Raw genomic sequence first — 24421 nt, 5'->3', positions numbered from 1 at the left:
GGTTGCTGCTGGAGGGGCTGAAGGGGAACTGCTGGTGATGGGGGGTGGGTCTGCCACCGTGGGGAACAGGTCTGGGGGGTTCTGCGGGCACGTGGTGAGTCGAGGGAGAGCTATGGCTGACCGGCGCAGAGGGAGGGGGAAGACCCCCCAGATTCGGCTGGTCACATGGAACGTGAGGGGGCTGAATGGACCGGTGAAGCGGTCCCGGATCTTGGCGCATTTGAAGGGGCTGGGAGCGGATGTGGCTATGCTCCAGGAGAAGCACCTTAAGGTGGCGGATCAGGTGAGGCTGAGAAGAGGCTGGGTTGGACAGGTGTTTCATTCGGGACTAGATGCGAAGAATTGAGGGGTGGCGATTTTAGTTGGCAAGAGCTTGTTGTTCGTGGCGTCGAGTGTAGTGGCGGATAGCTGTGGTAGATACGTAATGGTGAGGGGTAGGCTTCAAGGGGAGCGGGTGGTTCTGGTTAATGTGTACGCCCCCAACTGGGACGATGCAGGTTTCATGCGGCGAATGTTGAGCCGGATTCCGGACCTGGAGGCGGGGGGCTTGATCTTGGGAGGGGATTTTAATGAAAATGAAATGAAAATCGCTTATTGTCACGAGTAGGCTTCAATGAAGTTACTGTGAAAAGCCCCTAGTCGCCACATTCTGGCGCCTGTCCGGGGAGGCTGGTACGGGAATTGAACCGTGCTGCTGGCTTGATTGGTCTGCTTTAAAAGTAAGCGATTTAGCCCAGTGAGCTATGTGTTGGACCCAGCTCTGGATCGTTCGAGGTCTAAGACGGGCAAGAGGACGGCGGCGGCCTCAGTGCTGAGGGGGTTCATGGATCAGATGGGAGGGGTAGACCCTTTGGAGGTTTTTGAGGCCGGGATGTAGGGAGTTTTCCTTTTTCTCCCATGTCCACAAGGCTTATACCCGGATTGATTTTTTTGTCCTCAGCAGAGCGCTAATCCCGAGAGTGGTGGGGGCGGAGTATTCGGCGATAGTCATATCTGACCATGCTCCACATTCGGTGAACCTGGAGCTGGGGGAGGGGAAGGATCAGCGCCCGCGGTGGAGGTTAGATGTGGGGCTTCTGTCAGAGGAGGAAGTACGTAGGGGCATAGAGGGGTATTTTGAAGCTAATGACAATGGGGAGGTGCAAGTTGGGGTGGTCTGGGAAGCCTTGAAGGCGGTGGTTAGAGGGGAGCTGATATCTATTTGTGCGCACAGGGAGAGGGGGGAGAGGGTTGAGAGGGAGAGGTTGGTGGAAGAAATGGTAAGGGTGGACAGGAGGTATGTGGATGTCCCAGAGAGGGGCTTTTGAGGAAGCGTCGCAGTCTCCAGGCGGAGTTCGATATACTGACCACCCGGAAGCGCAGTGGAGGAGGGCGCCAGGGGCGGTATATGAGTACGGGGAGAAGGCAAGTCGGATGCTGGCCCACCTGCTCCGGAAGCGGGAGGCAGCGAGAGAGACAGGGGGAGTCACAGATGCAGGAGGGAACCTGGTGCGGAGTGCTAGGGACAGTAATGGGGTGTTCAGATCCTTTTACAAGGGGCTGTGTCGGTCGGTGCCCCCTAGGGAGGTGGGCGGGATGGACCGCTTTCTGGATAAGCTGGAGTTCCCAAGAGTGGAGGAGGAGCGGGTGGAGGGTCTGGGGGTCCCAATCGAGTTGGAGGAGTTGATGGAGGCGCTGGGGAGCATGCAGACAGGGAAAGCACCGTGACCCAACGGGTTCCCGGTGGAGTTTTATAAGTAGTTCTCAGACTTGCTGGGCCTGTTGTTAGTAAGGACCCTGAATGAGGCGAGGGACAGGGGGGGCTTTGCCCCCGACGATGTCTAGAGCAATAATTTCACTGATTCTGAAGCGGGATAAGGACCCCCTCCAGTGTGGGTCTTACAGGCCGATCTCGCTCCTCAACATGGACGCAAAGTTGTTGGCTAAGATACTGTCCAGGAGGGTGGAAGATGTGGTCCCGCTGGTTATCCATAAGGACCAGGCGGGGTTTGTGAAGGGGAGGCAGCTGAATGTCAATGTACGGCGGCTTCTTAATGTTATGATGATGTCGTCGGCGGCGGATGGGGAGGTGGAAATAGTAGCATCGATGGATGCGGAGAAAGCTTTTGATAGGGTGGAGTGGAGCTACCTGTGGGAGGTGTTGAGGAGATTTGGGTTTGGTGAGGGATTCATTAGTTGGGTGAGGCTGCTGTATAGTGCCCCGGTAGCGAGCGTGGTGACAAATGGGAGGAGGTCGGAGGACCTTCGGCTTTCCAGGGGGATGGGGCAGGGGTGCCCCTTGTCTCCCCTGATCTTTTCGTTAGCGATTGAACCCCTGGCCATGGCGCTGAGGGATTCGAAGAACTGGAGGGGGATTGTGCAGGGGGGAGCACCGGTTGTCGCTGTACGCGGATGATTTACTGTTGTACATCGCGGATCCGGCGGGGGGGATGCCAGAGGTGTTGAGGATACTTGGGGAGTTTGGGGACTTTTCAGGGTATAAGCTCAACGTGGGGAAGAGTGAGCTGTTTGTGCTGCACCTGGGGGACCAGAAGAGGGAGATAGGGGAGCTCCCGTTGAAGAGGGCGGAGAGGAGATTTAGATATCTTGCAGTCCAGATAGCTAGGAGCTGGGGGGCCCTGCATAGGCTAAACTTTTCGAGGCTGGTGGAACAGATGGAGGAGGTGTTTAGGAGGTGGGATGCGCTGCCGCTCTCTTTGGCGGGCAGGCTCCAGTCGGTTAAGATGACGGTGCTCCCGAGGTTTTTGTTTCTCTTCCAGTGTCTCCCCACCTTGATTTCGAAGGCTTTCTTTAGGAGGGTTAATAAGAGCATTCTGGGGTTCGTTCGGGCGTGGAAGACCCCGAGAGTGAGGAGGGTATTATTCCTGGAGCGAGGCAGGGAGGTAGGTGGTTTGGCGTTGCCCAACCTGTGTGGGTACAACTGGGCTGCGAATGTGGCAATGATTCATAGGTGGGTGACGGAGGGGGAGGGTGCCACATGGAAGAGGTTGGAGTTGGCGTCCTGTGTGGGCACGAGTTTGGAGGCACTGGTGACGGCCCCGCTCCCACTCCCCCCCCGGCAAGGTATTCTACAAGTCCAGTAGTGGTGGCTTCCCTCAAAATGTGGGGGCAGTGGAGGCGGCATAGGGGGGAAGTGAAGGCCTCAGTTTGGACCCCGATACGGGGCAACCACCGGTTTGCACCAGGGAGAATAGATGGTGGGTTTTTGAGTTGGCACAGGCCAGGCATCAGGCGGATGGGGGACCTTTTCCTCGACGGGAAGTTTGCGACCTTAGAGGAGTTGGAGGGGAAGTGGGGTTCCCCCCTGGGAATACCTTCAGGTATATGCAGATTAGGGCGTTTGTTAAGCAGCAGGTGGCGGAGTTTCCCCATTGCCGCCAAGGGGGGGTGCAGGATAGGGTGCTCTCGGGAACGTGGGTCGGTGAGGGTAGGATCTCGGCAATTTATCAGGTGATGCAGGAGGGGGAGGAGGTCTCGGTGGAGGAGCTGAAAGCGAAGTGGGCGGAGGAGCTAGGGGAGAAGATCGACGCGGGGACGTGGGCGGACGCCCTGGGGCGGACGAATTTGTCCTCTTCTTGCGCACAGCTCAGCTTAATTCAGCTGAAGGTGCTGCATAGGGCGCACATGACTGGGGCCAGGCTGAGCCGGTTCTTTGGGGGTGAGGACAGGTGTGGGAGGTGTTCGGGAGGCCCGGCGTTGGAGGGGTTCTGGAAGGGGGTGGCGGGGACCTTGTCCAAGGTAGTCGGTTCCAGGGTGGAATTGGGCTGGGGGCTCGCGATCTTTGGGGTAGCATCGTTTTCTTTCTGTTTTTTCTATGCCTTGTTTTTTTTTATTGTTGGGAGGAAATTGGTTGTTGAAAAATGTGAATAAAAATTATTTTAAAAAAAATTAATGCTCGTGCGCACAGATACAGAGCCTTAAACGCTGTATTTTTATTATTTTTGTAAACTCTAGCCTCATCTGCTAGTAATTTACACACTCTGCCCTTCGCTGCCACACACCAATTGTCATTACCCTTACTGCTACCCTGCTCTCTTGCCTTATCCTTTCTCTCTCATCTTGCACATCTTCCCTCATGTAATCCCTTGCTCCACTCCCTGCTCCTCCGATTTCTCACTTTCCCTCACTAATTAATGGCCCCACTCTCTGCCCCTCCGAATTATCGCTTTGTTTGCTTCTGATGGCTTTTTAACCTGTGTTGCTCTTTCTTTTTTTTAAAATTTAGATTACCCAATTATTTTTTTCCAATTAAGGGGCAATTTAGTGTGGCCAATCCACCTACTCTGCACATTTTTGGGTTGTGGGGGCGAAACCCACGCAGACACGGGGAGAATGTGCAAACTCCACACGGACAGTGACCCAGAGCCGGGATCGAACCTGGGACCTCAGCGCCGTGAGGCTGCTATGCTAACCACTAGGCCACCGTGCTGCCCCTGTGTTGCTCTTTCAGTGATTTATCTGTAACCCTAGATCTGTCAGCTACACCAAATTTAAACTCCCCTTTTTTAAGTCGTATGTAGCCTCCTTATTCTTCCTACTGAAACGCATCATCTGGCACTTATCTATATTGAAATTAATTAGCCAAATATACACCAGTTCTGTAAGTTTACTGTTTACTTGTGTTATGTCAGTCTTCTGCAGTCTTAATTACAGCAGTAATTGAAGAAAATAAGGTGGCTGGCGTGTCAATACAATCCCCTGTGCCAGTGATCCTCGAAAATTCTCAAAGGGTTCAGTTGATCTGCTTCTGCTCTGATGAGACACCTGAGGTGGCTCAATCCTGGCAATCATTTATCCATCGTTAAGTGAATAAAATGATTTAATGTGTTGGGACGCGAGGAGACTGAAGTAACCTGTGCACAAATGCTTCCACATTGTCACAGTCTAGGCTTTGGTCATACAAGGCTTCTGACAACAAAGAACAAAGAAAAGTACAGCACAGGAACAGGCCCTTCGGCCCTCCAAGCCCGTGCCAACCATGCTGCCCGACTAAACTACAATCTTCTACACTTCCTGGGTCTGTATCCCTCTATTCCCATCCTATTCATGTATTTGTCAAGATGCCCCTTTAATGTCACTATCGTCCCTGCTTCCACCACCTCCTCAGGCAGCGAGTTCCAGGCACCCACTACCCACTGTGTAAAACAATTTGCCTCATATATCTACTCCAAGCCTTGCCCCTCGCACCTTAAACCTATGTCCCCTAGTAATTGACACCTCTACTCTGGGGAAAAGCCTCTGACTATCCACTCTGTCTACGCCCCTCATAGTTTGGTCGACGTTTATCAGGCGCCCCTCAACCTCCGTCGTTCCAGTGAGAACAAACCGAGTTTATTCACCCTCTCCTCATGGCTAATGTCCTCCATACCAGGCAACATCCTGGTAAATCTCTTCTGCAACCTCTCTAAAGCCTCCACATCCTTCTGGTAGTGTGGCAACCAGAATTGAACTCTATACTCCCAAGTGTGGCCTAACGAAGGTTCTGTGCAGCTGCAAATGGGAAAGGGAGATTGGCAATGCCACATGCTATTGCCTCGTGGGGATAAGATTCCTTTCACATCATAATGAGGGCAGCACGGTAGCATTGTGGATAGCACAATTGCTTCACAGCTCCAGGGTCCCAGGTTCGATTCCGGCTTGGGTCACTGTCTATGCGGAGTCTGCGTGGGTTTCCTCCGGGTGCTCCGGTTTCCTCCCACAGTCCAAAGATGTGCAGGTTAGGTGGATTGGCCATGATAAATTGCCCATAGTGTCCAAAATTGCCCTTAGTGTTGGGTGGGATTACTGGGTTATGGGGATAGGGTGGAGGTGTTCACCTTGGGTAGGGTGCTCTTTCCAAGAGCTGGTGCAGACCCGATGGGCCGAATGGCCTCCTTCTCCACTGTAAATTCTATGATAATCTCTGATAATCAGCTGGAATGTTAAATGTTACACAGCATCCTTTAGAAATCTCACTGTTTTTTGCTCTGAATTGCTTGAATTCAAAGTTTGATCATTTTGGCTGTGGTTTAGAGAAATGGTGCCATTTTCAGGGAGATGGGGAAGAGCGGGGGGAGAGGGACTGACCGCAAAGGGCCGCCAGTGGCATGGTGGGCCGAATGGCCTCTTCCTGTGCTGTAACCGTCAATGAAATTAGTTTGCAATTACAAGGATTGGATTATAACACAAATTGCAAAATAAACAATTGACTGGGAGGCAGAAAAACAAACCAAATATATACTTCTTAAAATGTCATCACTGTAACCTTTACCTGGATTGTCATGGCTTCTCTTGACCCTTTCACCTCGATCCTTGCCTTGTTCATTGACCCCAGGTCCATCAGCAGAGGTCGCTCATTGTCATCTAAGAGAACATTGGTGGGTTTCAAATCCCTGAAAGCAAACAACAGACAAAAGATCTTGTATTTCTGTAGCGACTTTCACAACCCCAGGATGCCCGCAAGCACTTTGCAGCCAATGAAGTACTTTTGAAGTGCTGGCACCCTCACAAATCAACACAAAATTATTCAGATGTAACGCCAACTTAAACCCTTCCAATAAAGGCTGGGTGCTTGACATATCACTGTAGGGAAACTGGCAGCTAATTTGAATATAGCAAGCTCCCACAAACAGAAATGTGGCAAAAACCAGAGAGTATTTTTTGTGATGTTGGTCGAGGGGTAATTATTGACCAGGATACCGGACAAAACTCCCCCACTCACTTCAAAAGAGTGTCATGAGAAACATTGTCTACCATGAAGGCGTAGACTGGGTCTTAGAATTATAAAATATAAGGGCAGCACGGTGGCGCAGTGGATAGCATGCTGCCTCACGGCTCTGAGGTCCCAGGTTCGATCCCGGCTCTGGGTCACTGTCCGTGTGGAGTTTGCACATTCTCCCCGTGTCTGCGTGGGTTTCGCCCCCACAACCCAAAGATGTGCAGGTTAGGTGGATTGGCCACGCTAAATTGCCCCTTAATTGGAAAAAAGAATTGGACACTCTAAATTTAAAAAAAAGAAAAAAAGAATTATAAAATATAACCATAAAATCCCTACAGTGTAAGAGGCCATTCGGCCCATTGATTCTGCACAGATCCTCCAAAGGGGCACGCCACCTAGGGCCAATCCAATCCCTCAGTCTATCCCCATAATCCCACCTAGGGGCAATTTAGCATGGCCAATCCACCTAACCTGCACATCTTTGGACTGTGGGAGGAAATCGGAGCACCCGGAGGAAACCCACGCAGACACGGGGAGAACGTGCAGACTCCACACAGACAGTCACCGGAGGTTGGAATTGAACCCGGGTCCCTTGCGCTGTGAGGCAGCAGTGCTGACCACTGTGCCAACGTGCCGCCCCAATCATCTTGGTTTAACATTTCGGATGAAGATTAGTTAAGTACAGAACATGTTCATTACTCTACTGGATGTTTCAGACCTGGATTGTGGGCTCCATGTTCTGGTGTAGGACCTGAATCCGTGATCTTGTGAAGCAAAAATGCCGCTTGTTGTGAAATGGCCGAGACACGCACACATAACCCCCAACGCAGACAGGCCACCAACATGAAGAGGACAAGAGTTACCTGTGTGCGTAGCCCTTGTCATGGATGGCTTTGAGTCCTCCGCAGAGTCCATGGAACATTTTCAGTATCCTCTCCTCGGACATGAAGCTATTGGTATCCCTGAGCTTTTCCAGCTTAGCCCACATCGAACCATTCTGTGAAGGGAAAACCAGAAATGGGGTTAGGCTCGTTATTTCAACAACTCGGGTAATTAGGCGCGCAAGCCAGACTGTCTAGTACAATACCGATTTGGCAGACACTGCTTATTGGACAGCACTTCCTTCCATGGCTGAAGGTCATGGGTTAAGTCTCACCCTAGAAACCTGACCACACACTCTTGACTGACACTCCCAGTGCAGTGCTGGGGGAGTGCTGCACAGTCAAGTGGTGCCGTCTTTCAGACGAGAAGTTAAATAGATGCCCTGTCTAGACTTTCAAGTGTAGGTAGAAGATTCCATGTCCACCATTTTGGAGAAAAGTAGGGGAGCTGACCAATATTTATCCTTCAATCAACACCATTAAAGGTGATCATCTGGTGACTTTTGCATTGCTGTCTCTTGGAGAGTATTGTGCACAAACTGGACGCATTACAATACTGACTACAATTCAAAAAGCACTTAATTGGTTGTAAAGCGCACTGGGATGCACAATGTCATGACAGGTGCTATATAAATGCAAGTTCTTCCTTTTGACAGAGGGAGCCATGTTTCAGATGAGACATCAAACTGAGGCCTTGCCTGCACTTTCTGGGAGATAGAAAAGATCCAACGGCACTACCCAAAGTGGAGGAAAGAGTCTTAATCATCAATAATGAATGAGATGCTCATTCGCCGATGCTGTTGCTTCTGGGATCTTTTGTGTGCAAATGGCAGCTCCGTTTGCCTGTATATGTCCAAGGTGAATCATTGGTTGAGAGTCACTTTGGGATGTACTGGGGACATGATCCGGTATTAAAGAAATCCCAAGTCCTTTAGACATTACATAGAATTTACAACACAAACAGATACCTGTACATCAGGCGAACCAACCTATGCTGATGTTTATACTCCAAATGTGCCTCCTGCCATTCTAACTCACCTCGGCCTTAAGCACATCATTCCTTTTTCTCTCATGTACTTATCAAGTTCCCTTAATGGCTGTGCCAATCAGCTGCAAAGCCCCTAAGCTATTGCCTTTCTCGTTACTACTCATTTCTCCTTTAAAACATTCCTGAAAACCTACCTCTTTGACCAAACTTTTGTCATCTTAGGCATCCCCTTAATTGCCTACTCTCTATTTAAGGAGCTCATGTGAAGTATTTTGTGGTGTTCTGTTACATTAATGGTGCTACATATATTCAAGTTGCTGTTTTGACTTGGAAAGCATCAGGGGCTGGTTTAGCTCAATGGGCTAAATCGCTGGCTTTTAAAGCAGACCAAGCAGGCCAGCAGCACGGTTCAATTCCCGTACCAGCCTCCCCGGACAGGCGCCGGAATGTGGCGACTAGGGGCTTTTCACAGTAACTTCATTGAAGCCTACTCGTGACAATAAGCAATTTTCATTTCATTTCATTTTCATCAAAGTTCTCTGCCTCTCCTTTTCCTTCGTTTCCCTTTTTGCACGTTTATGTTTCAATTTCTTTCATTTGTATAAATTTTCTTCAGATAAAAGCCCCATCCCTTGGTAACCGCTGTTATATTCACAAACACGTTTTACTGCAGTCCTGCTTTGGGTACTGGATGGCATTGTGTAAGGATAGTTGCACACCATCATCAAGTGTTCGAAGCCAGTCACTTCCAAAGTGGAATGGATGGGAAGATTCGAGAGAGAAACCTTTGGGTAACTGGGAATCTTAAATAAAACTAAAATAAAGGCTGCCAATACACAGTGGGTCTGTCAGTGACTGCCTAATTCTCACGAGACTCAGCCGAGGCCCACTTGAGACATTAACCAGGGATTCCAATTGATGTCCTGTGTGATATCATCACTAAAATAAAGAGCATGCGTTTCAGTGTTAAAATACAACGTAGCAGGAAAACCTTCCCTCAAAAGCACAAATAATAATTTTTATTGTCACAAGTAGGCTTACATTAACATTCAATGAAGTTCCTGTGAAAAGCCCCTAGTCGCCACATTCCGGCACCTGTTCAGGTACACAGAAGAAGAATTCAAAACGTCCAATTTACCAAACAGCACGTCTTTTGGGACTTGTGGGAGGAAACCAGAGCACCCTGAAGAAACCCACGCAGACGCGAAGAGAGCGTGCAGATTCTGCACAGACAGTGACCCAAGCCGGAATCGAACCTGGGACCCTGGCGCTGTGAAGCATCAGTGCTAACCACTGTGCTACCGTGCCGTCCTGTTAGCATGTTGGATGTGGCAGGACTGCAGAGCTTAATCGGATGCGTTTCTTATGGAATCACTTAGCTCTGCCTATTACTTGTTGCTTATTCTGTTTGCCACCCAAATCGTCCGGTTTTGTAGCTTCACCAGGTTGACACTTCATTTTTTTTGGTATGCCTGCTGCTGCTCCTGGCCAGGTCCTCTTGCACTCTTCATTGAACCAGGGCGATTCCTTGGCTTGTAGGTAATGGTAGAGCGGAGGACATGCCAGGCCAGGACTTAGATTGTGGTCGAGTACAATTCTGCTGCTGCTTCTGATGGCCCACACGCCTCATGGATGCCCAGTTTTGAGCTGCTAGATATCTTCGAATTTTATCCCATTTAGCACGGTGGTAGTAGTATATGACAAAGTGGAGGGTATCCTCAATGTGAAGATATGACTGTATGGTGGTCATTCTGCCCGAAACAGTCATGGACAGATGTATCTGTGGCAGGCAGGTTGGCGAGGAACTGGTCAAGTATGTTTTTTCTTCTTGTTGGTTCCCTCACCACCTGTTGCAGACCCAGTCGAGCAGCTATATCCTTCAGGGCCTGGCTAGCTCAGTTTGCGGTGGACATTGAAGTCCCATCCAGCGTATATTTTCACCCTTGCCAATCTCGTGCTTCCTCCATGTTGAATGGAGAGTACCAACCGATCAGCTGAGGGGGGACGGTACGTGGTAATCAGCTGGAAGTTTCCTTGCCCATGTGTAACCTGGTGCCATGAGACTTCATGGGTTCCAGAGTCAATGTTCAGGACTCCCAGGGCAACTCCCTCCTGACTGTTTACCAGGGTGTTGCCACTCCTGCTGGGTCTGTCCTGCCAGTGGGATAGGACACACCCAGAAATGGTAATGGTGGTGTCTGGGGCATTATCAAATCTATGCTGACTACCTTCAATTGATCCATGCTTTTGTACATGGTGATTTATATTATCTCACTTAAATTTCCCCAATAATTTGCCCACCACCAATCTTTGGTTTACTGCTCTGCATTTACTCAGGCTACCCCTTCATCCCTTTTTAAACAACGATACATTAGTGACTTTCTGTATAATAACAATAATAGCTTGTCACAAGTAGGCTTCAATGAAGTTACTGTGAAAAGCCTCTAGTCGCCACATTCCGGCACCTGTTCAGGGAGGCTGGTATGGGAATCGAACCCGCGCTGCTGGCATTGCTCTGCATTACAAGCCAGCTGTTTAGCCCACTGTGCAAAACCAGCCCCTTGCCAGGAGCCACAGAGGATTGGAAAACGATGGTCTGAGCCTCTCTTATTCCTTCCCTTTGCGGCAATTCATGCAGGCCCAGTGATTTATTCAAAGGATGCTAAACATGTTAATTTTTCTTCCCTCACTATGTTAAATCCCATCCAATATTTCACACTTCTTCTTTATTACTGACTGCTTCGTCCCTCTCTTTTGTGAAAAAGGATGTAAAACTATTCACCAAAAACCATGTCCATGTCATGTACTTCAACACACATGTAACCCTAAACGGTCCCACTCTTTCCTTAATTATCCTCTTAACTACGGCGCTGAGGACCCGGGTTCGAATCCCGGCCCTGGGTCACTGTCCGTGTGGAGTTTGCACATTCTCCCTGTGTCTGCGTGGGTTTCGCCCCCACAACCCAAAAGATGTGCAGAGTAGGTGGATTGGCCACGCTAAATTGCCCCTTAATTGGAAAAAATAATTGGGTACTCTAAATTTAAAAAAAAACAAAAAAAAAAAATTATCCTCTTAGTCTCAACATAGCAGTATGTTACAAAGCATCTTCAGAAAAGATCTTTGGGCATCCCTTGATTTTACTTGCCAATACTTTATCGATATCGTAATTTCCTTTTTAATTTCAGTCGTGCATGTTCTATACTCCTCTAAGCTTTCTGCAGTACTGAGCTCTTGCATCTGAACACAATCTTCCATTTTTCACCTCATCTTATTGTACAGAAAATATAAGCAGGAGGAGGAGTCAAAGATGATCGATGAGGGGAGATCGGTGGATGTTGTTTACATGGACTTCAATAAAGCCTTTGACAAGGGGCCTCATGGCAGACTGGTACAAAAGGTGAAGTCACACGAGATCAGGGGTGAGATGGTAAGATGGATACAGAAGTGGCTCAGTCACAGAAGGCAGAAGGTAGCAGTAGAAGGGTGTTTTTCCAAATGGAAGGTTTGATTAGTGGTGCTCCACAGGGATTGGTGCTGGGGCCTCTGTTGTGTGTAGTATATATAAACGATTTGGAGGAAAATGCAGCTGATCTGATTAGTCAGTTCGCAGATGGCATCAAGGTTGGTGGAGTGGCAGATAGTGTTGAGGATTGTTAGAGGATACAGAAGGACAGAGATAGGTTGGAAACTAGGGCAGAGAAATGGCAATTGGAGTTTAATCCAGACAGATATGGGGTAATGCATTTTGGCAGGTCTAACTTAAGTGGGAAAATATACCGTGGCAAAAGTCTTAGGGATATAGAAAGTCAGAGAGATCTGGCCGTACAGGTCCACAGACCTTTGAAAGTGGCAACACAAGTGGACAAGGTAGTCAAGAAAGCAAACAGAATGCTTGCCTTCATTGGACAGGGCATCAAGTATAAAAACTGGCAAAAACTAGTAAGGCCACACTTTGAATAAGGCCACAATTCTGGTCACCACACTACTGGAAGGATGAGGAAGCTTTGGAGAAGGTGCAGAGAAGGTTTACCAGGATGTTACCTGGTCTGGAGGGTGTTAGCTATGTGAAATGGCTGAATAGACTCGGACTGTTTTCATCAGAAAGACGGAGGTTGAGTGGTGACCTGATAGAGGTCTACAAGATTGTGAAGGGCATAGAGTGGATGGGTAGGCACCCTTTACCAGGGTGGAGGGGTCAGTCACTAGGGGGCAAAGGTTTAAGGTCTGTGGGGCAAGGTTTAGAGGAGATGTGCGAGGCAGGTTTTTTATACAGAGGGTGGTGAGTGCCTGGAACGTGTTGCCAGGGGAGGTTGTGGAAGCAGATACATTAATGGTGTTCAAAAGGCATCTTGACAAATACATGGATAGGATGGGTATAGAGGGAAATGGCACTAGGAAGTACTGAGGTTTTGGCCAAGGTTGGTATCATGACCGGTACAGGCTTGGAGGGCCGAAGGACCTGTTCCTGCGCTGTATCTTTCTGTGTGTTCGGCCCTTCGAGCCTGCTCCGCCATTTATTATGATCGTGGCTGATCATCAAGTTCAATACCCTGATCCTGCCTCTCAACCCCCACCCCTCCCTTTAGTACCAAGAGCTATATCTAGTTCCTTCTTGAAATTACACAACGCGTATTCTGTATGATTTTGGACATCCGGTGTGGTTGAGGGAAATGGGGCTGGTTTCGATATATGAGTCACACCCTTTTCCTTTAAGATAATGTTTTTCTTCAAACCCCATTTAGCTGCATCCCATTACTTGAGAGTAGCTGTTTCCAGATCATTTATCCAGCAAAATTAACCTTTTTCCAACATAAAACTTTTACTCTTGATCTATCTTTATCCTTTTTGATAACTACTCCAAACTTAACTGAATTATGATCGCTACCACTACTATGCTCCCTCACTGATACCCCTTCCGCCTGGCCAGGCTCATTCCCTGAAGCTAGATCCAGAACTGGCCATTCATTCTGTTGATGGGCTTTTTATATTCCCAGTAAAGTTGGAAGAGGGACAATGGTGATCAGGAAACCAAGGAGGATTCCCTTGCTGTTCTTTATCGTCTTCCATGGATCTTTTACATGTACATGGGCGGGTAGATAAGGCACCAGTTTCAGGGTCGCACCTGAAAGATGACACTTGCAACATTGCAGCACTAAATATCTGCACAGGTCACTGATGTGGGGATCAAGCTAATAAACTTTGACTCAGAGGCGAGAGCTTCTGACTAAGCTGAGGCTGGCATGTTGAGGGTTGATTCCACAATATGCCGAAAATCTATGCTTGTAGTAGTGGGCTGGAGAATTAAAGTCTACTTCTGGAGCTCTCGCTCTCAGAGCTCCATGCTGGGGTGCAGAGTTATCCTCACATAAAATCCATTCGCTAACTGAGAGACAGCCAGACCCACCTGAATATAAGGCAGCAGCAGCCAGCCCTCACACTTTGGCCCTTTGTCCATGATGCAGTATGCTTCCAAATGCAGGATGTTCGGGTGATTGAACATCTGATGCATCTCCACCTCGTTAAGAGCATTCTTGCGGTCTTCTTTGTCATGGCAGATAATGCGCTTCAGGGCATAAAACCGGCCGTTCTGAACACTCTCCACTAGATCCACATAGCTGAAACCCCTGAAAGAGATGGGGAGAACGGAGCTTAGAGAGTGTGTCGACACATAATTTTAAATAACATTCGCCGCTTGAACATCTCCCCAACAGAGCAGACAGGTAGGAGGCTGATACCTGGGCTAAACCGAGAGAAATAACCAATTAAGAGAACATCCTAGGGTTAATACATGGTAAATAACCCATCCTGATGTGCAAATCACCCCTTAAATGTAGCAAAACTTCCCAAGGAGCTTCACAGGAGCATAGTCAGACAAACTCTGAAACTGAGTCCTATAAAGAGGTATCAGATGATGAAAAGTTCTCTATTACAGTAACTTCCTGCAGCCCTACAATCCTAGGCATTCAAGAGAGCATTAACTGATTACTTAAATAGAAACAATGGTATACAGGGAAAAGCCACGGGAATGCACTGTTGCTTCACAGTGCCAGGCACCTGGGTTCGATTCCCAGCTTGGATCACTGTGTGTGTGGAGTCTGCACGTTCTCCCCATGTCTGCATGGGTTTCCTCCGGGTGCTCCGGTGTTCGGGTGTACCCGAACAGGCGCCGGAGCGTGGCGACTGGGGGATATTCACAATAACTTCATTGTAGTGTTAATGTAAGTCTACATGTGACAATAATAAAGATTATTATTGATTGACACCAGGGCAGCATGGTGGCACAGTGGGTAGCACTGCTGCATCACGGCGCTGAGGTCCCAGGTTCGATCCCGGCTCTGGGTAACTGTCCATGTGGAGTTTGCACATTCTCCCCGTTGTTTGCGTGGGTTTCGCCCCCACAACCCAAAGATGTGCAGGGTAGGCCAAACTAAATTGCCCCTTAATTGGAAAAAATGAAGTGGGTACTCTAAATTTATAAAAAAACAACAACAAAATATTATAGAATGGCACCAAGCTATGATGCTCGTTTGGAGAGCTGGTGACGATGTGATGGGCTGAATGTTCTCTGCAATTCTACCATAGCAATTCTGTGTTTTCGGCGTGCCTCCAATTCTGGCCTCTTGCGCATTGGTGGCCATACGTTCAGCTGCCTGGGCCCTTGGCTCTGGAATTCCCTCCCTAAACCCCTCTACCTCTCCTTGCGCAGTTAAGATGCTCCTTAAAATCTAGCTCTTTGACCAAGTTTTTGGCCACCTGTTGCACTATCCTTATGCGGCACGGGGTCAAATTTTGTTTGATAACCTGTGCTGTGAAATCCCATTAAAAGGTTCCGTTTAAATGCAAATTGTTGTTATCAAGAAGTTAGAGGGTGTTGGACTCCATCAGCAGCAGCTGCACAGTGCACTTAATGTCCAACCCACTGTGCTATTACACGATATGTATTTCGTGCAGTACTGTCAAAAGCTTCTGCAGGTTTTGAGCAATTCTTAATTCAACATGTTTGAGATCTGGAGTTGGGGGTGTATCACAGTTGAAACTAATCCTACACTGATCAAATACAGTCCAGTAGGTGTTACCAGACAGAAGGCAGGACTGGAATCATGAATCATGACTGGAAAATGAAAATGAAATGAAAATAGCTTATTGTCACAAGTAGGCTTCAATGAAGTTACTGTGAAAAGCCCCTAGTCGCCACATTCCGGCGCCTGTACGGGGAGGCTGGTACGGGAATTGAACCGTGCTGCTGGCCTGCCTTGGTCTGCTTTAAAAGCCAGCGATTAGCCCTGTGCTAAACCAGCCCCTAATAATAATCGCTTATTGTCACAAGTAGGCTTCAATGAAGTTACTGTGAAAAGTCCCCTAGTCACCACATTCCAACGTCTGTTCGGAGAGGACGGTACGGGAATTGAACCTGCGCTGCTGGCCTTGATCTGCGTTATAAACCAGCTGTGCTAAACCAGTCCCCTAAAGCTCCGAAACATGTGAAGCTCCAAATGCTGCTCTCTGTGATTCATTGCAGCCTGGGATTAAACCTTGGGGACTGAGACTTAATCCAAACCGACTGGTCTGTATGGCTGAATTAAGCTGTGTTTGAAGTAACATGGTGGTGGTGGTGGTTGGGGGGGGGGGAAGGGGGAGAGAGAGAGAGAGAGAGAGAGAGAGAGAGAGAGAGAGAGAGGAGAGGAGGAGGAGGAAAGAGTGGTGCAAGGGCTGAGGCGCAACTGGAAAAGAGGTTAAAATGCCATACGGTATCTGTGGCTTTGTAAATAGTATATCATTTTTATAAAGTCTCACTAAACATTTACAAATCACTCACAAGGCTGAGGTACTGCTCACAATTCTGGGAACCACACCATTGGATGGAGAGGAGATGTTGGGACAGGCGGAAGAAAGGTATTGAAAATTACGAGGGGATTTAATGTAGCAAGTAGGGAGAAACGGGTTCTTCTGCTCATGAATTTAAAATAATTCGCTGGAGGGGATGGAGGAGAAATTTCTTGGTGCCGGGGTCTGTTACGGTTTGGAACACACTCGCAGGAGTGTCAAAATCAGACTTCATTGAAACTTTCAAAAGGCAATCAGGCATGACCTTGAAAATGACTAATTTGTAGGATTATTGGTGACATAGAACATACAGTGCAGAAGGAGGCCATTCGGCCCATTGAGTCTGCACCAACCCACTTAAGCCCTCACTTCCACCCTATCCCCGTAACCCAATAAGCCCTCCTAACCTTTTTGGTCACTAAGGGCAATTTATCACGGCCAATCCACCTAACCTGCACATCTTTGGACTGTGGGAGGAAACCGGAGCGCCCGGAGGAAACCCACGCAGACATGGGGAGGACGTGCAGACGCCACACAGACAGTGACCCAGCGGGGAATCGAACCTGGGACCCTGTTGCTGTGAAGCCGCAGTGCTATCCACTTGTGCTACCGTCCTGCCCCAACATGTCCAGATTAGTCCCACACCCTGTGACAAAGCCAGAGTGTGGGATTAATCTGGACATAGAGCCCCCACAGGAAGGATGATGTACATAGCCCCCTTTTGTGCAGTAAGAGGATATTCTATGATTCTAATATTTTCGTACAGCGAGCCGTAAGCCATACACAAGGAAACAAGACACAACAATAGATATGATCACGTACCCTTCGTCGAGCTTCTGGACAAAGAAATAACGCTTATTATCGATGGTGATTGTCCCACGAGAGCAGATGCAAACAGTTTGGCCCATGATCCAAAGGACATCCTTCAGGTCGCTGATGAAAAAAAAAAAAATTTCAAAACATGCTGAAATCTACAAGTATTGCAGATTTGCTTTCCACCCGACCAACTCTAAACCAGCATTCTGAGTCATCTCGGTGAGCTCCAGGTGTGACAGGTAAACCTGCCTGCGGATAAGGAGCACTGTGAGTATTAGCATGAGGAATTTGCACGGGGGCGGGGGGTGGATCCAGATCTGCCCGGATAGATCCGGGCCGGGGGGGGGGGGGGGGGGGGGGGGGGGCACCCTCAAGCTTGTTACATAATTCAGCTGGATCATGGCAATCTAACTAAATTTACGTGCCGTTGTTCCATATCGCATAATATCCTGGCTGCGACGGAGTCAGGAATCAGTATAGACAAAGTTTCCCCGGCTCCAGTTTCTCCCACAATGAAATGAAGTGGAAACATCCTCCTGATGTCTAACTCATCAAACCCCCTCAGGATCTTGTACGTTTCAATAAGATCAGTGTAGACGTCACATCTCCAGTTCAGTAAGCCCACCTGCTGTTTCATGGCTCCACCTCTTACATTCTGACTCTCTTTACAGAATTTGAGGAGAGACTTATATTCGGTTAGGATTATATTCATTGGACTTTAGAAGAGTGAGAGGGGATCTCATAGAAACTTACACAATTCTAACAGGATTCGACAGGGTAGATTCAGAAAGAATGTTCCCGATGGTGGGGGGAGTTCAGAACCAGGGGTCATATATTTTGAGGATAAGGGGTAAATGTTTTAGGACTGAGGTGAGGAGAAATTTCTTCACCCAGAGAGAGGTGAATCTGTGGAATTCATTCCCACAGAAAGTAGTTGAGGCCAAAATGTTGTGTAATTTCAAGAAGGAATTAGATACAGCTCTTGGAGCTAAAGGGATCAATAGGTGTGGTGGTGGGGGGGGGGGGGGGGGGGGGGGCAAAATATCAGGACATTAATAATAATAACCTTTCTTATTTTCACAAGTAGGTTTACATTAACACTGCAGTGACGTTACTGTGAAAGGCCCTAGTCGCCACATTCCGGCGCCTGTTCGGGTACACCGAGGGAGAATTCAGAATGTTCAATTCACCTAACAAACACATCTTTCCGGGAGGAAACCGGAGCGCCGGCACGGGGAGAATGTGGAGATTTCGCACAGACAGTGACCCAAGCCGGGAATCGAATCCGGGTCGCTGGCAATGTGAAGCAACAATGCAAACCACTGCGCTACTGTGCTGCCCATGAACTTGGACGATCAGCCATGATCATAACGAATGGCGGAGCAGGCCTGAAGGGTCGAGTGGCCTCCTCTTCCTTCTATTTTCTATGTATTTTCTATGTAATCACAGAATTGTTACAGTGCAAAAGGAGGCCATTTGGTCCATCATGTCTGCACCGGCTTTCCAAATGAACATCATAACTTAGTGACATTGCCTACCGTTTCCCCGCACCCCCTGCACATTTCTATTCAAATAATCATCTAATGTCCTCCTGAATGTCTCGATTGAACCTGCCTCCACCACAGTTCCAGCCAGTGCATTCCAGACCGAACCACTCTGTGTGAAAAAGTTTTCTCTCACATCACATTTGCTTCTTTTTGGAATCATTTCAAACCTGTGCCCTCTTGTTTTCTCCCCATCTACTCTGTCCAGCCCCCTCACGATTTTGAACATCTCTATCAAATCTCTTCAAAGCCTTCTTCTCTCCAAAGTGAACAGTCCAACCTCTCCAATCTATCCTCATGACTGAAGTTTTACATCCCTGGAACCATTCTTGTAACCCTCATAGCAAATCAACAGCATATTGTAAAAACATGGTTAACCCATGAACAAACATTTTCTTTTAGATGCTCAGGCGATCTCGAACACGGCTAGCATTTTAGTTACCTTACCTTCACAATAATCTTCCCAGAATTAAACATTACCTCTAAAATATTAGCATGAACTAGATATGGGGAAGTAGATTTAGGACTGAGTTTAGGAGGAACTTTTTCACCCAAAGGATTGTGAATCTATGGAATTCCTTGCCCAGTGAAGCAGTAGAGGCTCCTTCATTACATGTTTTTAAGGTAAAGATAGATAGTTTTATGAAGAATAAAGGGATTAAGGGTTATGGTGTTCGGGCCGGAAAGTGGAGCTGAGTCCGCAAAAGATCAGCCATGATCTCTTTGAATGGCGGAGCAGGCTCGAGGCGCCAGATGGCCTACTCCTGCTCCTAGTTCTTATGTTCTTATATGCGTCACACCCTGCGGTGACAAAAATCCAGACTCCTGTCTTCAAAATTTTAATTGACCCCAGGTCTTGACGGCTTTTTTGCCGGAGATCCAGATCCTTTCTAACCCCTTCTTCATTATTATGGCCTGAATTAGGTTACCGCTCAACCGCGCCAACCTATCAATCAGGTGCCTCCAAGATCTTCGAGTTTGAATTGGGTTGATATTAATTTGTGTGCACTTCAAGTTGCTGATACTAAAATATCTTGGGTGTTTTGATTTAGGATTGACCCGCCAGAGACAACATTACTTAAAAAAGCCCTTTCCAAACCCCCTGGCTCACATAATTCAAAATGGGCACATGAGCAAATACTCAGATAATTAAATTATACAGGGCCACAACCTGTAAAATCCACGACAGAAGTCATTTTAGACTTCAGAAGCAAGTCTTACACTGAAACTTTAAAACACTCTGGAATAGCACGTCATTTTATGTTTGTGCTCCCTGCATCAGCTGTGGTGTAGCTGACCCTTCCCCAATGGGAAAGTGTGTGATGAGCCTGCCTAGGCTTGCATTGGAGGAACCTGCTCGACAGTGGCACTGGGAGGCACGGATGCACCTTACCCACAGTGAAAACCCATACAGGTCGGCAATATAGAGTTCCACAGCAATGCTGGAAAGCACCAGGGCTCCTCCCACACCACCTTCCAAACCATCTCGGAGGCCAAGGGCAGCAGATACAGGGGAACTCTGCCAGCTGGAGGCACACCACCATGACTTGGAAATATAATCGCTGTTTCTGCACTGTCGCTGGGACAACATCCTGGAACTCCCTCCCTAACAGCACCGTGGGTGTACCTACACCATATGGACTGCAGAGGTTCAAGAAGGCAACTCACCACCACCCTCACAAGAGTAATTAGGAATGAGCAGTAAACGCTGGCCTAACCAGCGACGCCCACGTCCCTTAAAATAACAAAAGAAAAATTCTACAAATGCAAAGGAACGGCCACCTTCAATAATGAAGGGAAACCAACAATGACAGTATCAGTATTTTTTCAATACTGGAGATTTCAGGGTTGAGTTTTAAATTAACCTGACAGGAATTGTGGAGTAAAAGGACATTATAATTATTTTATAGAATATATCTAATAGATATAGCTGCGATAACAATGTGCCCATCAAAGCAATATCTCCTTTGTGATGATTCAATTATATTTCTAACTTTCAAAGCTGAACACCAATATGTGACACTTAATAATGAACTTCAACGCAATGGAGGTAATTCATCAGAAGTCAGTGAAAACAAACAATCTGATAGGAAAGCAATACGGTCAGAGTGTAGCCAACAACCCTGAAGAATAGATTACGGGTAAGTCACAAGGGTCTGACAAGAAGACAGGACTAGCAAAACCACAGTAATGGTCAGTAGGGTGTCCCACTGTGTAATGGCTGTCATCAGAATCAGCTGGAAGTGAATTCCCAACTGTTCCTGTTTGCTTTCCTTTGGAGGTCATCCATTCGCTAGGATTTCCATCCAGTTGATTACAAATCGACATAATTAAAGTTTCATCCATTTCAGAGTTTTACCTGGCACCCTGAAGTCACAAACATTTCGGAGATGACTATAACAGAAGCTGTGTCACAATCCAGTATATGTAAACTTGCCTTCCTGGTATTATGAGATTGCTGAAGGATTAAATAAAGCTCATCTGCTTTAAGGAATCTAAATTTTGATCTTCTTTGTCGCATTATTCTACACCAGTATTACGAAAGTACTTGTATCGATGCAGATCAAGTCCTCAGTCACAAAAGATATATGAAATAAATGATGGAAATTGTATTTATTCAGCACCTTTCCCATTGGCAAGATGGCCCAAAGTGCTTTACAGCCAATGGAATAGAACATAGAACAGTACAGCACAGAACAGGCCCTTCAGCCCTCGATGTTGTGCCGAGCCATGATCACCCTACTCAAACCCATGTATCCATCCTATACCCGTAACCCAACAACCCCCCCCCCCCCCCACCTCCCACCTTACTTTTTAGGACACTACGGGCAATTTAACATGGCCAATCCACCTAACCCGCACATCTTTGGACTGTGGGAGGAAACCGGAGCACCCGGAGGAAACCCACGCACACACGGGGAGGACGTGCAGACTCCGCACAGACAGTGACCCAGCGGGGAATCGAACCTGGGACCCTGGAGCTGTGAAGCATTTATGCTAACCACCATGCTACCGTGCTTCAGTATTCAGAATACTTCTGAAGTGCAGAAATAATTGTGATTTAAGAAATGTGGCAGCCAGTTTGTACAGAGGAGGCTCCCTCAATGAGCAATGTCACAATGACTAAAAGGAGAGACAAACATTGGCCCAGGGGACACCAGGAATAACTCCCCAACATTTCTTCAAAAATACTACCATAAGATCGTCAGCATCCACCTGAGAGAATAGATGGGAGCCTATGTTAACCACCTGTTCTGACATGACAGCATTCAAAACAAAGACCATAAATATAGGAGTAGAGAATCAGATCATTCGGCCCATCGAATGTGCTCCGCCATTTGATCATGTCTGAAATGTTCCTCATGCGGAGGGCAACGTTTAGAGGAGATGCGTGGGGCAACGTTTAGAGGAGATGCGTGGGGCAACGTTTAGAGGAGATGCGTGGGGCAACGTTTAGAGGAGATGCTTGGGGCAACATTTAGGAGGAGATGTGCGAGGGAAGTGTTTTTACACAGAGGGTAGTGGGTGCCTGGAACTCGCTGCCGGAGGAGGTGGTGGAAGCAGATACTATAGCAACGTTTAAGGGGCATCTTGACAAATACATGAATGGGATGGGAATAGAGGGTTACGGACCCTGGAAGTGTAGAAGATTTTCGTTGAGACAGAAGAGTCGGTGCAGGCTTGGAGGGCCGAAGGGCCTGTTCCTGTGCTGTACTTTTCTTTGTTCTAACTTTACCTTCCTCCTCCTCCTCCTCCAGCCTAAGCCATAAGCCTGGCCTGGGTTGCTGATGGACTATCTCAGTGTTGGGTGACCCCCTGCTCTCTGGGGGGAGAGAATCCCAAACACTGAGGTGGAACCAGTTTCTCCTCAGCTCCGGCCTAGATGGAGATACCCGATAGTGAGACAGCCTCTCCTGGCCAGCTCCCTCTGTCAGAGCAAACAGCTCCTCACAATGGGACAACCTGCAATGCTGAGTGTAACTGAGACCGCCATTACCTTGGAGCCTGACTGACACTCACTGGAGCCCGGGCCGCAATCCCGAGCTGACCGCGCAGCGCCTCCGCCACTCCTCCACCGGGCCCGGGATCGGCTCCTCCCCCCGGGGGGCGGGGCCCGGGATCGGCTCCTCCCCCCGGGGGGCGGGGCACGGCCGCAGCTCCTCCCCGGGGGGGCGGGGTCCGGCTGAGGATCGTACCCCCCGGAGGGCGGGGTCCGGCTGACGCTCCTCCCCGGGGGGGCGGGGTCAGGCCGCAGCTCCTCCCCGGGGGGGCGGGGTCCGGCTCCTCCTCCCGGGGGGCGGGGACCGGCTGAGGCTCCTCCCCGGGGGGCGGGGCACGGGATCGGCTCCTCCCCCCCGGGGGGCGGGGACCGGCTGAGGCTCCTCCCCCGGGGGCGGGGACCGGCTGAGGATCGTACCCCCCGGAGGGCGGGGTCCGGCTGACGCTCCTCCCCGGGGGGGCGGGGTCCGGCCGCAGCTCCTCCCCCGGGGGGCGGGGACCGGCAGAGGATCGTACCCCCGGGGGGCGGGGATCGGCTCCTCCCCCCGGGGGGCGGGGACCGGCTGAGGCTCCTCCCCCGGGGGGGGGGGGGCGGGGCCCGGATGAGGATCGTAACCCGGAGGGCGGGGTCCGGCTGAGGCTCCTCCCCGGTGGGGCGGGGTCCGGCTGACGCTTCTCCCCCGGGGGGCGGGGACCGGTTGAAGAACGTACCCCCGGGGGCGGGGACCGGCCGCAGATCCTCCCCCAGGGGGGCGGGGACAGGCCGCTGCTCCTCCCCCGGGGGCGGGGAACGGAAGCGGCTCCTCCCCCCGGGAAAGTACCCGGCTCCTACCCCCGGGGGGAGGGGAAGGTCACGCCTCCACCCACGGGCCAGGCTCCTCCCCAGGGGGGCGGGAATCGGCTGAGGCTCCTCCCCTCGGCGCGCGGGGTCCGGCTGAGGCCCCACCCCTCGGGGGCGGGGACAGGCCGAAGCCCCTCCCCCCAGGGACGGGGGTCCGGCTGAGGCTCCTCCCCCCGCGGCTCGGGGCCCCGTGACGCTATTCCCGCCCCGGCGGCTACAGCCCCTCCTCCCCAAGTCAGAATATCCGAGACTCGCTGCGGTTTTACTAACAACACTTTTCCCTTTCCGCTGCTCTGTTTTCCGTTCCAGCCGCAACAAACCCCCCTCCCCAACCCCTACACCCCTCCACCAACCCCCCCTCCCCAACCCCTACACCCCTCCCCCAACCCCCCTCCCCCAACCCCCCTCCCCAACCCCCCCTCACCAACCCCCACCTCCCACACCCCCTCTCCCCCACACCCCTCCCCCAACCCCCCCTCCCCAACCCCTACACCCCCTCCCCAACCCCCCCTCCCACACCCCCTCCCCAACCCCCCCACACCCCCTCCCCGACCCCCCCACACCCCCTCCCCAACCCCCCCCCACCCCCTCACCAACCCCCACCTCCCACACCCCCTCTCCCCCACACCCCTCCCCAACCCCCCCTCCCCAACCCCGTAACCCCCTCCCCCAACCCCCCTCCCCCACCCCTAACCCCCTCCCCAACCCCTAACCCCCCCCAACCCCTAACCCCCCCCCCAACCCCGTAACCCCCTCCCCAACCCCCTCCCCAACCCCCTCCCACATCCCCCTCCCCGACCCTCCTAAAACCCCCCACCCCCACCCCTCAA

The 24421-nt window shown here is 49.9% G+C and overlaps 1 protein-coding gene across 1 annotated transcript in view; it reads right to left on the bottom strand.

The window, feature by feature from the left end:
* stk16 (serine/threonine kinase 16) overlaps positions 1 to 22863 on the bottom strand; it is a 34730-nt gene extending 11867 nt beyond the window's left edge. The window contains exons 1-5 of the mRNA XM_038790135.1: positions 22749 to 22863; positions 17214 to 17324; positions 13972 to 14191; positions 7561 to 7694; positions 6251 to 6371 (exon numbers count right to left, since the gene is read on the bottom strand). Coding sequence (XP_038646063.1) covers positions 6251 to 6371; positions 7561 to 7694; positions 13972 to 14191; positions 17214 to 17299 — 561 coding nt within the window. The 5' untranslated portion in view covers positions 17300 to 17324; positions 22749 to 22863. The remainder of the gene's footprint in view (positions 1 to 6250; positions 6372 to 7560; positions 7695 to 13971; positions 14192 to 17213; positions 17325 to 22748) is intronic.
* Between the last annotated feature and the right edge of the window lie 1558 nt (positions 22864 to 24421).

Source organism: Scyliorhinus canicula, chromosome 2 (assembly GCF_902713615.1).
Source record: "Scyliorhinus canicula chromosome 2, sScyCan1.1, whole genome shotgun sequence".
NCBI lineage: Eukaryota > Metazoa > Chordata > Chondrichthyes > Carcharhiniformes > Scyliorhinidae > Scyliorhinus > Scyliorhinus canicula.
This window is presented reverse-complemented; position numbering and strand designations above follow the sequence as displayed.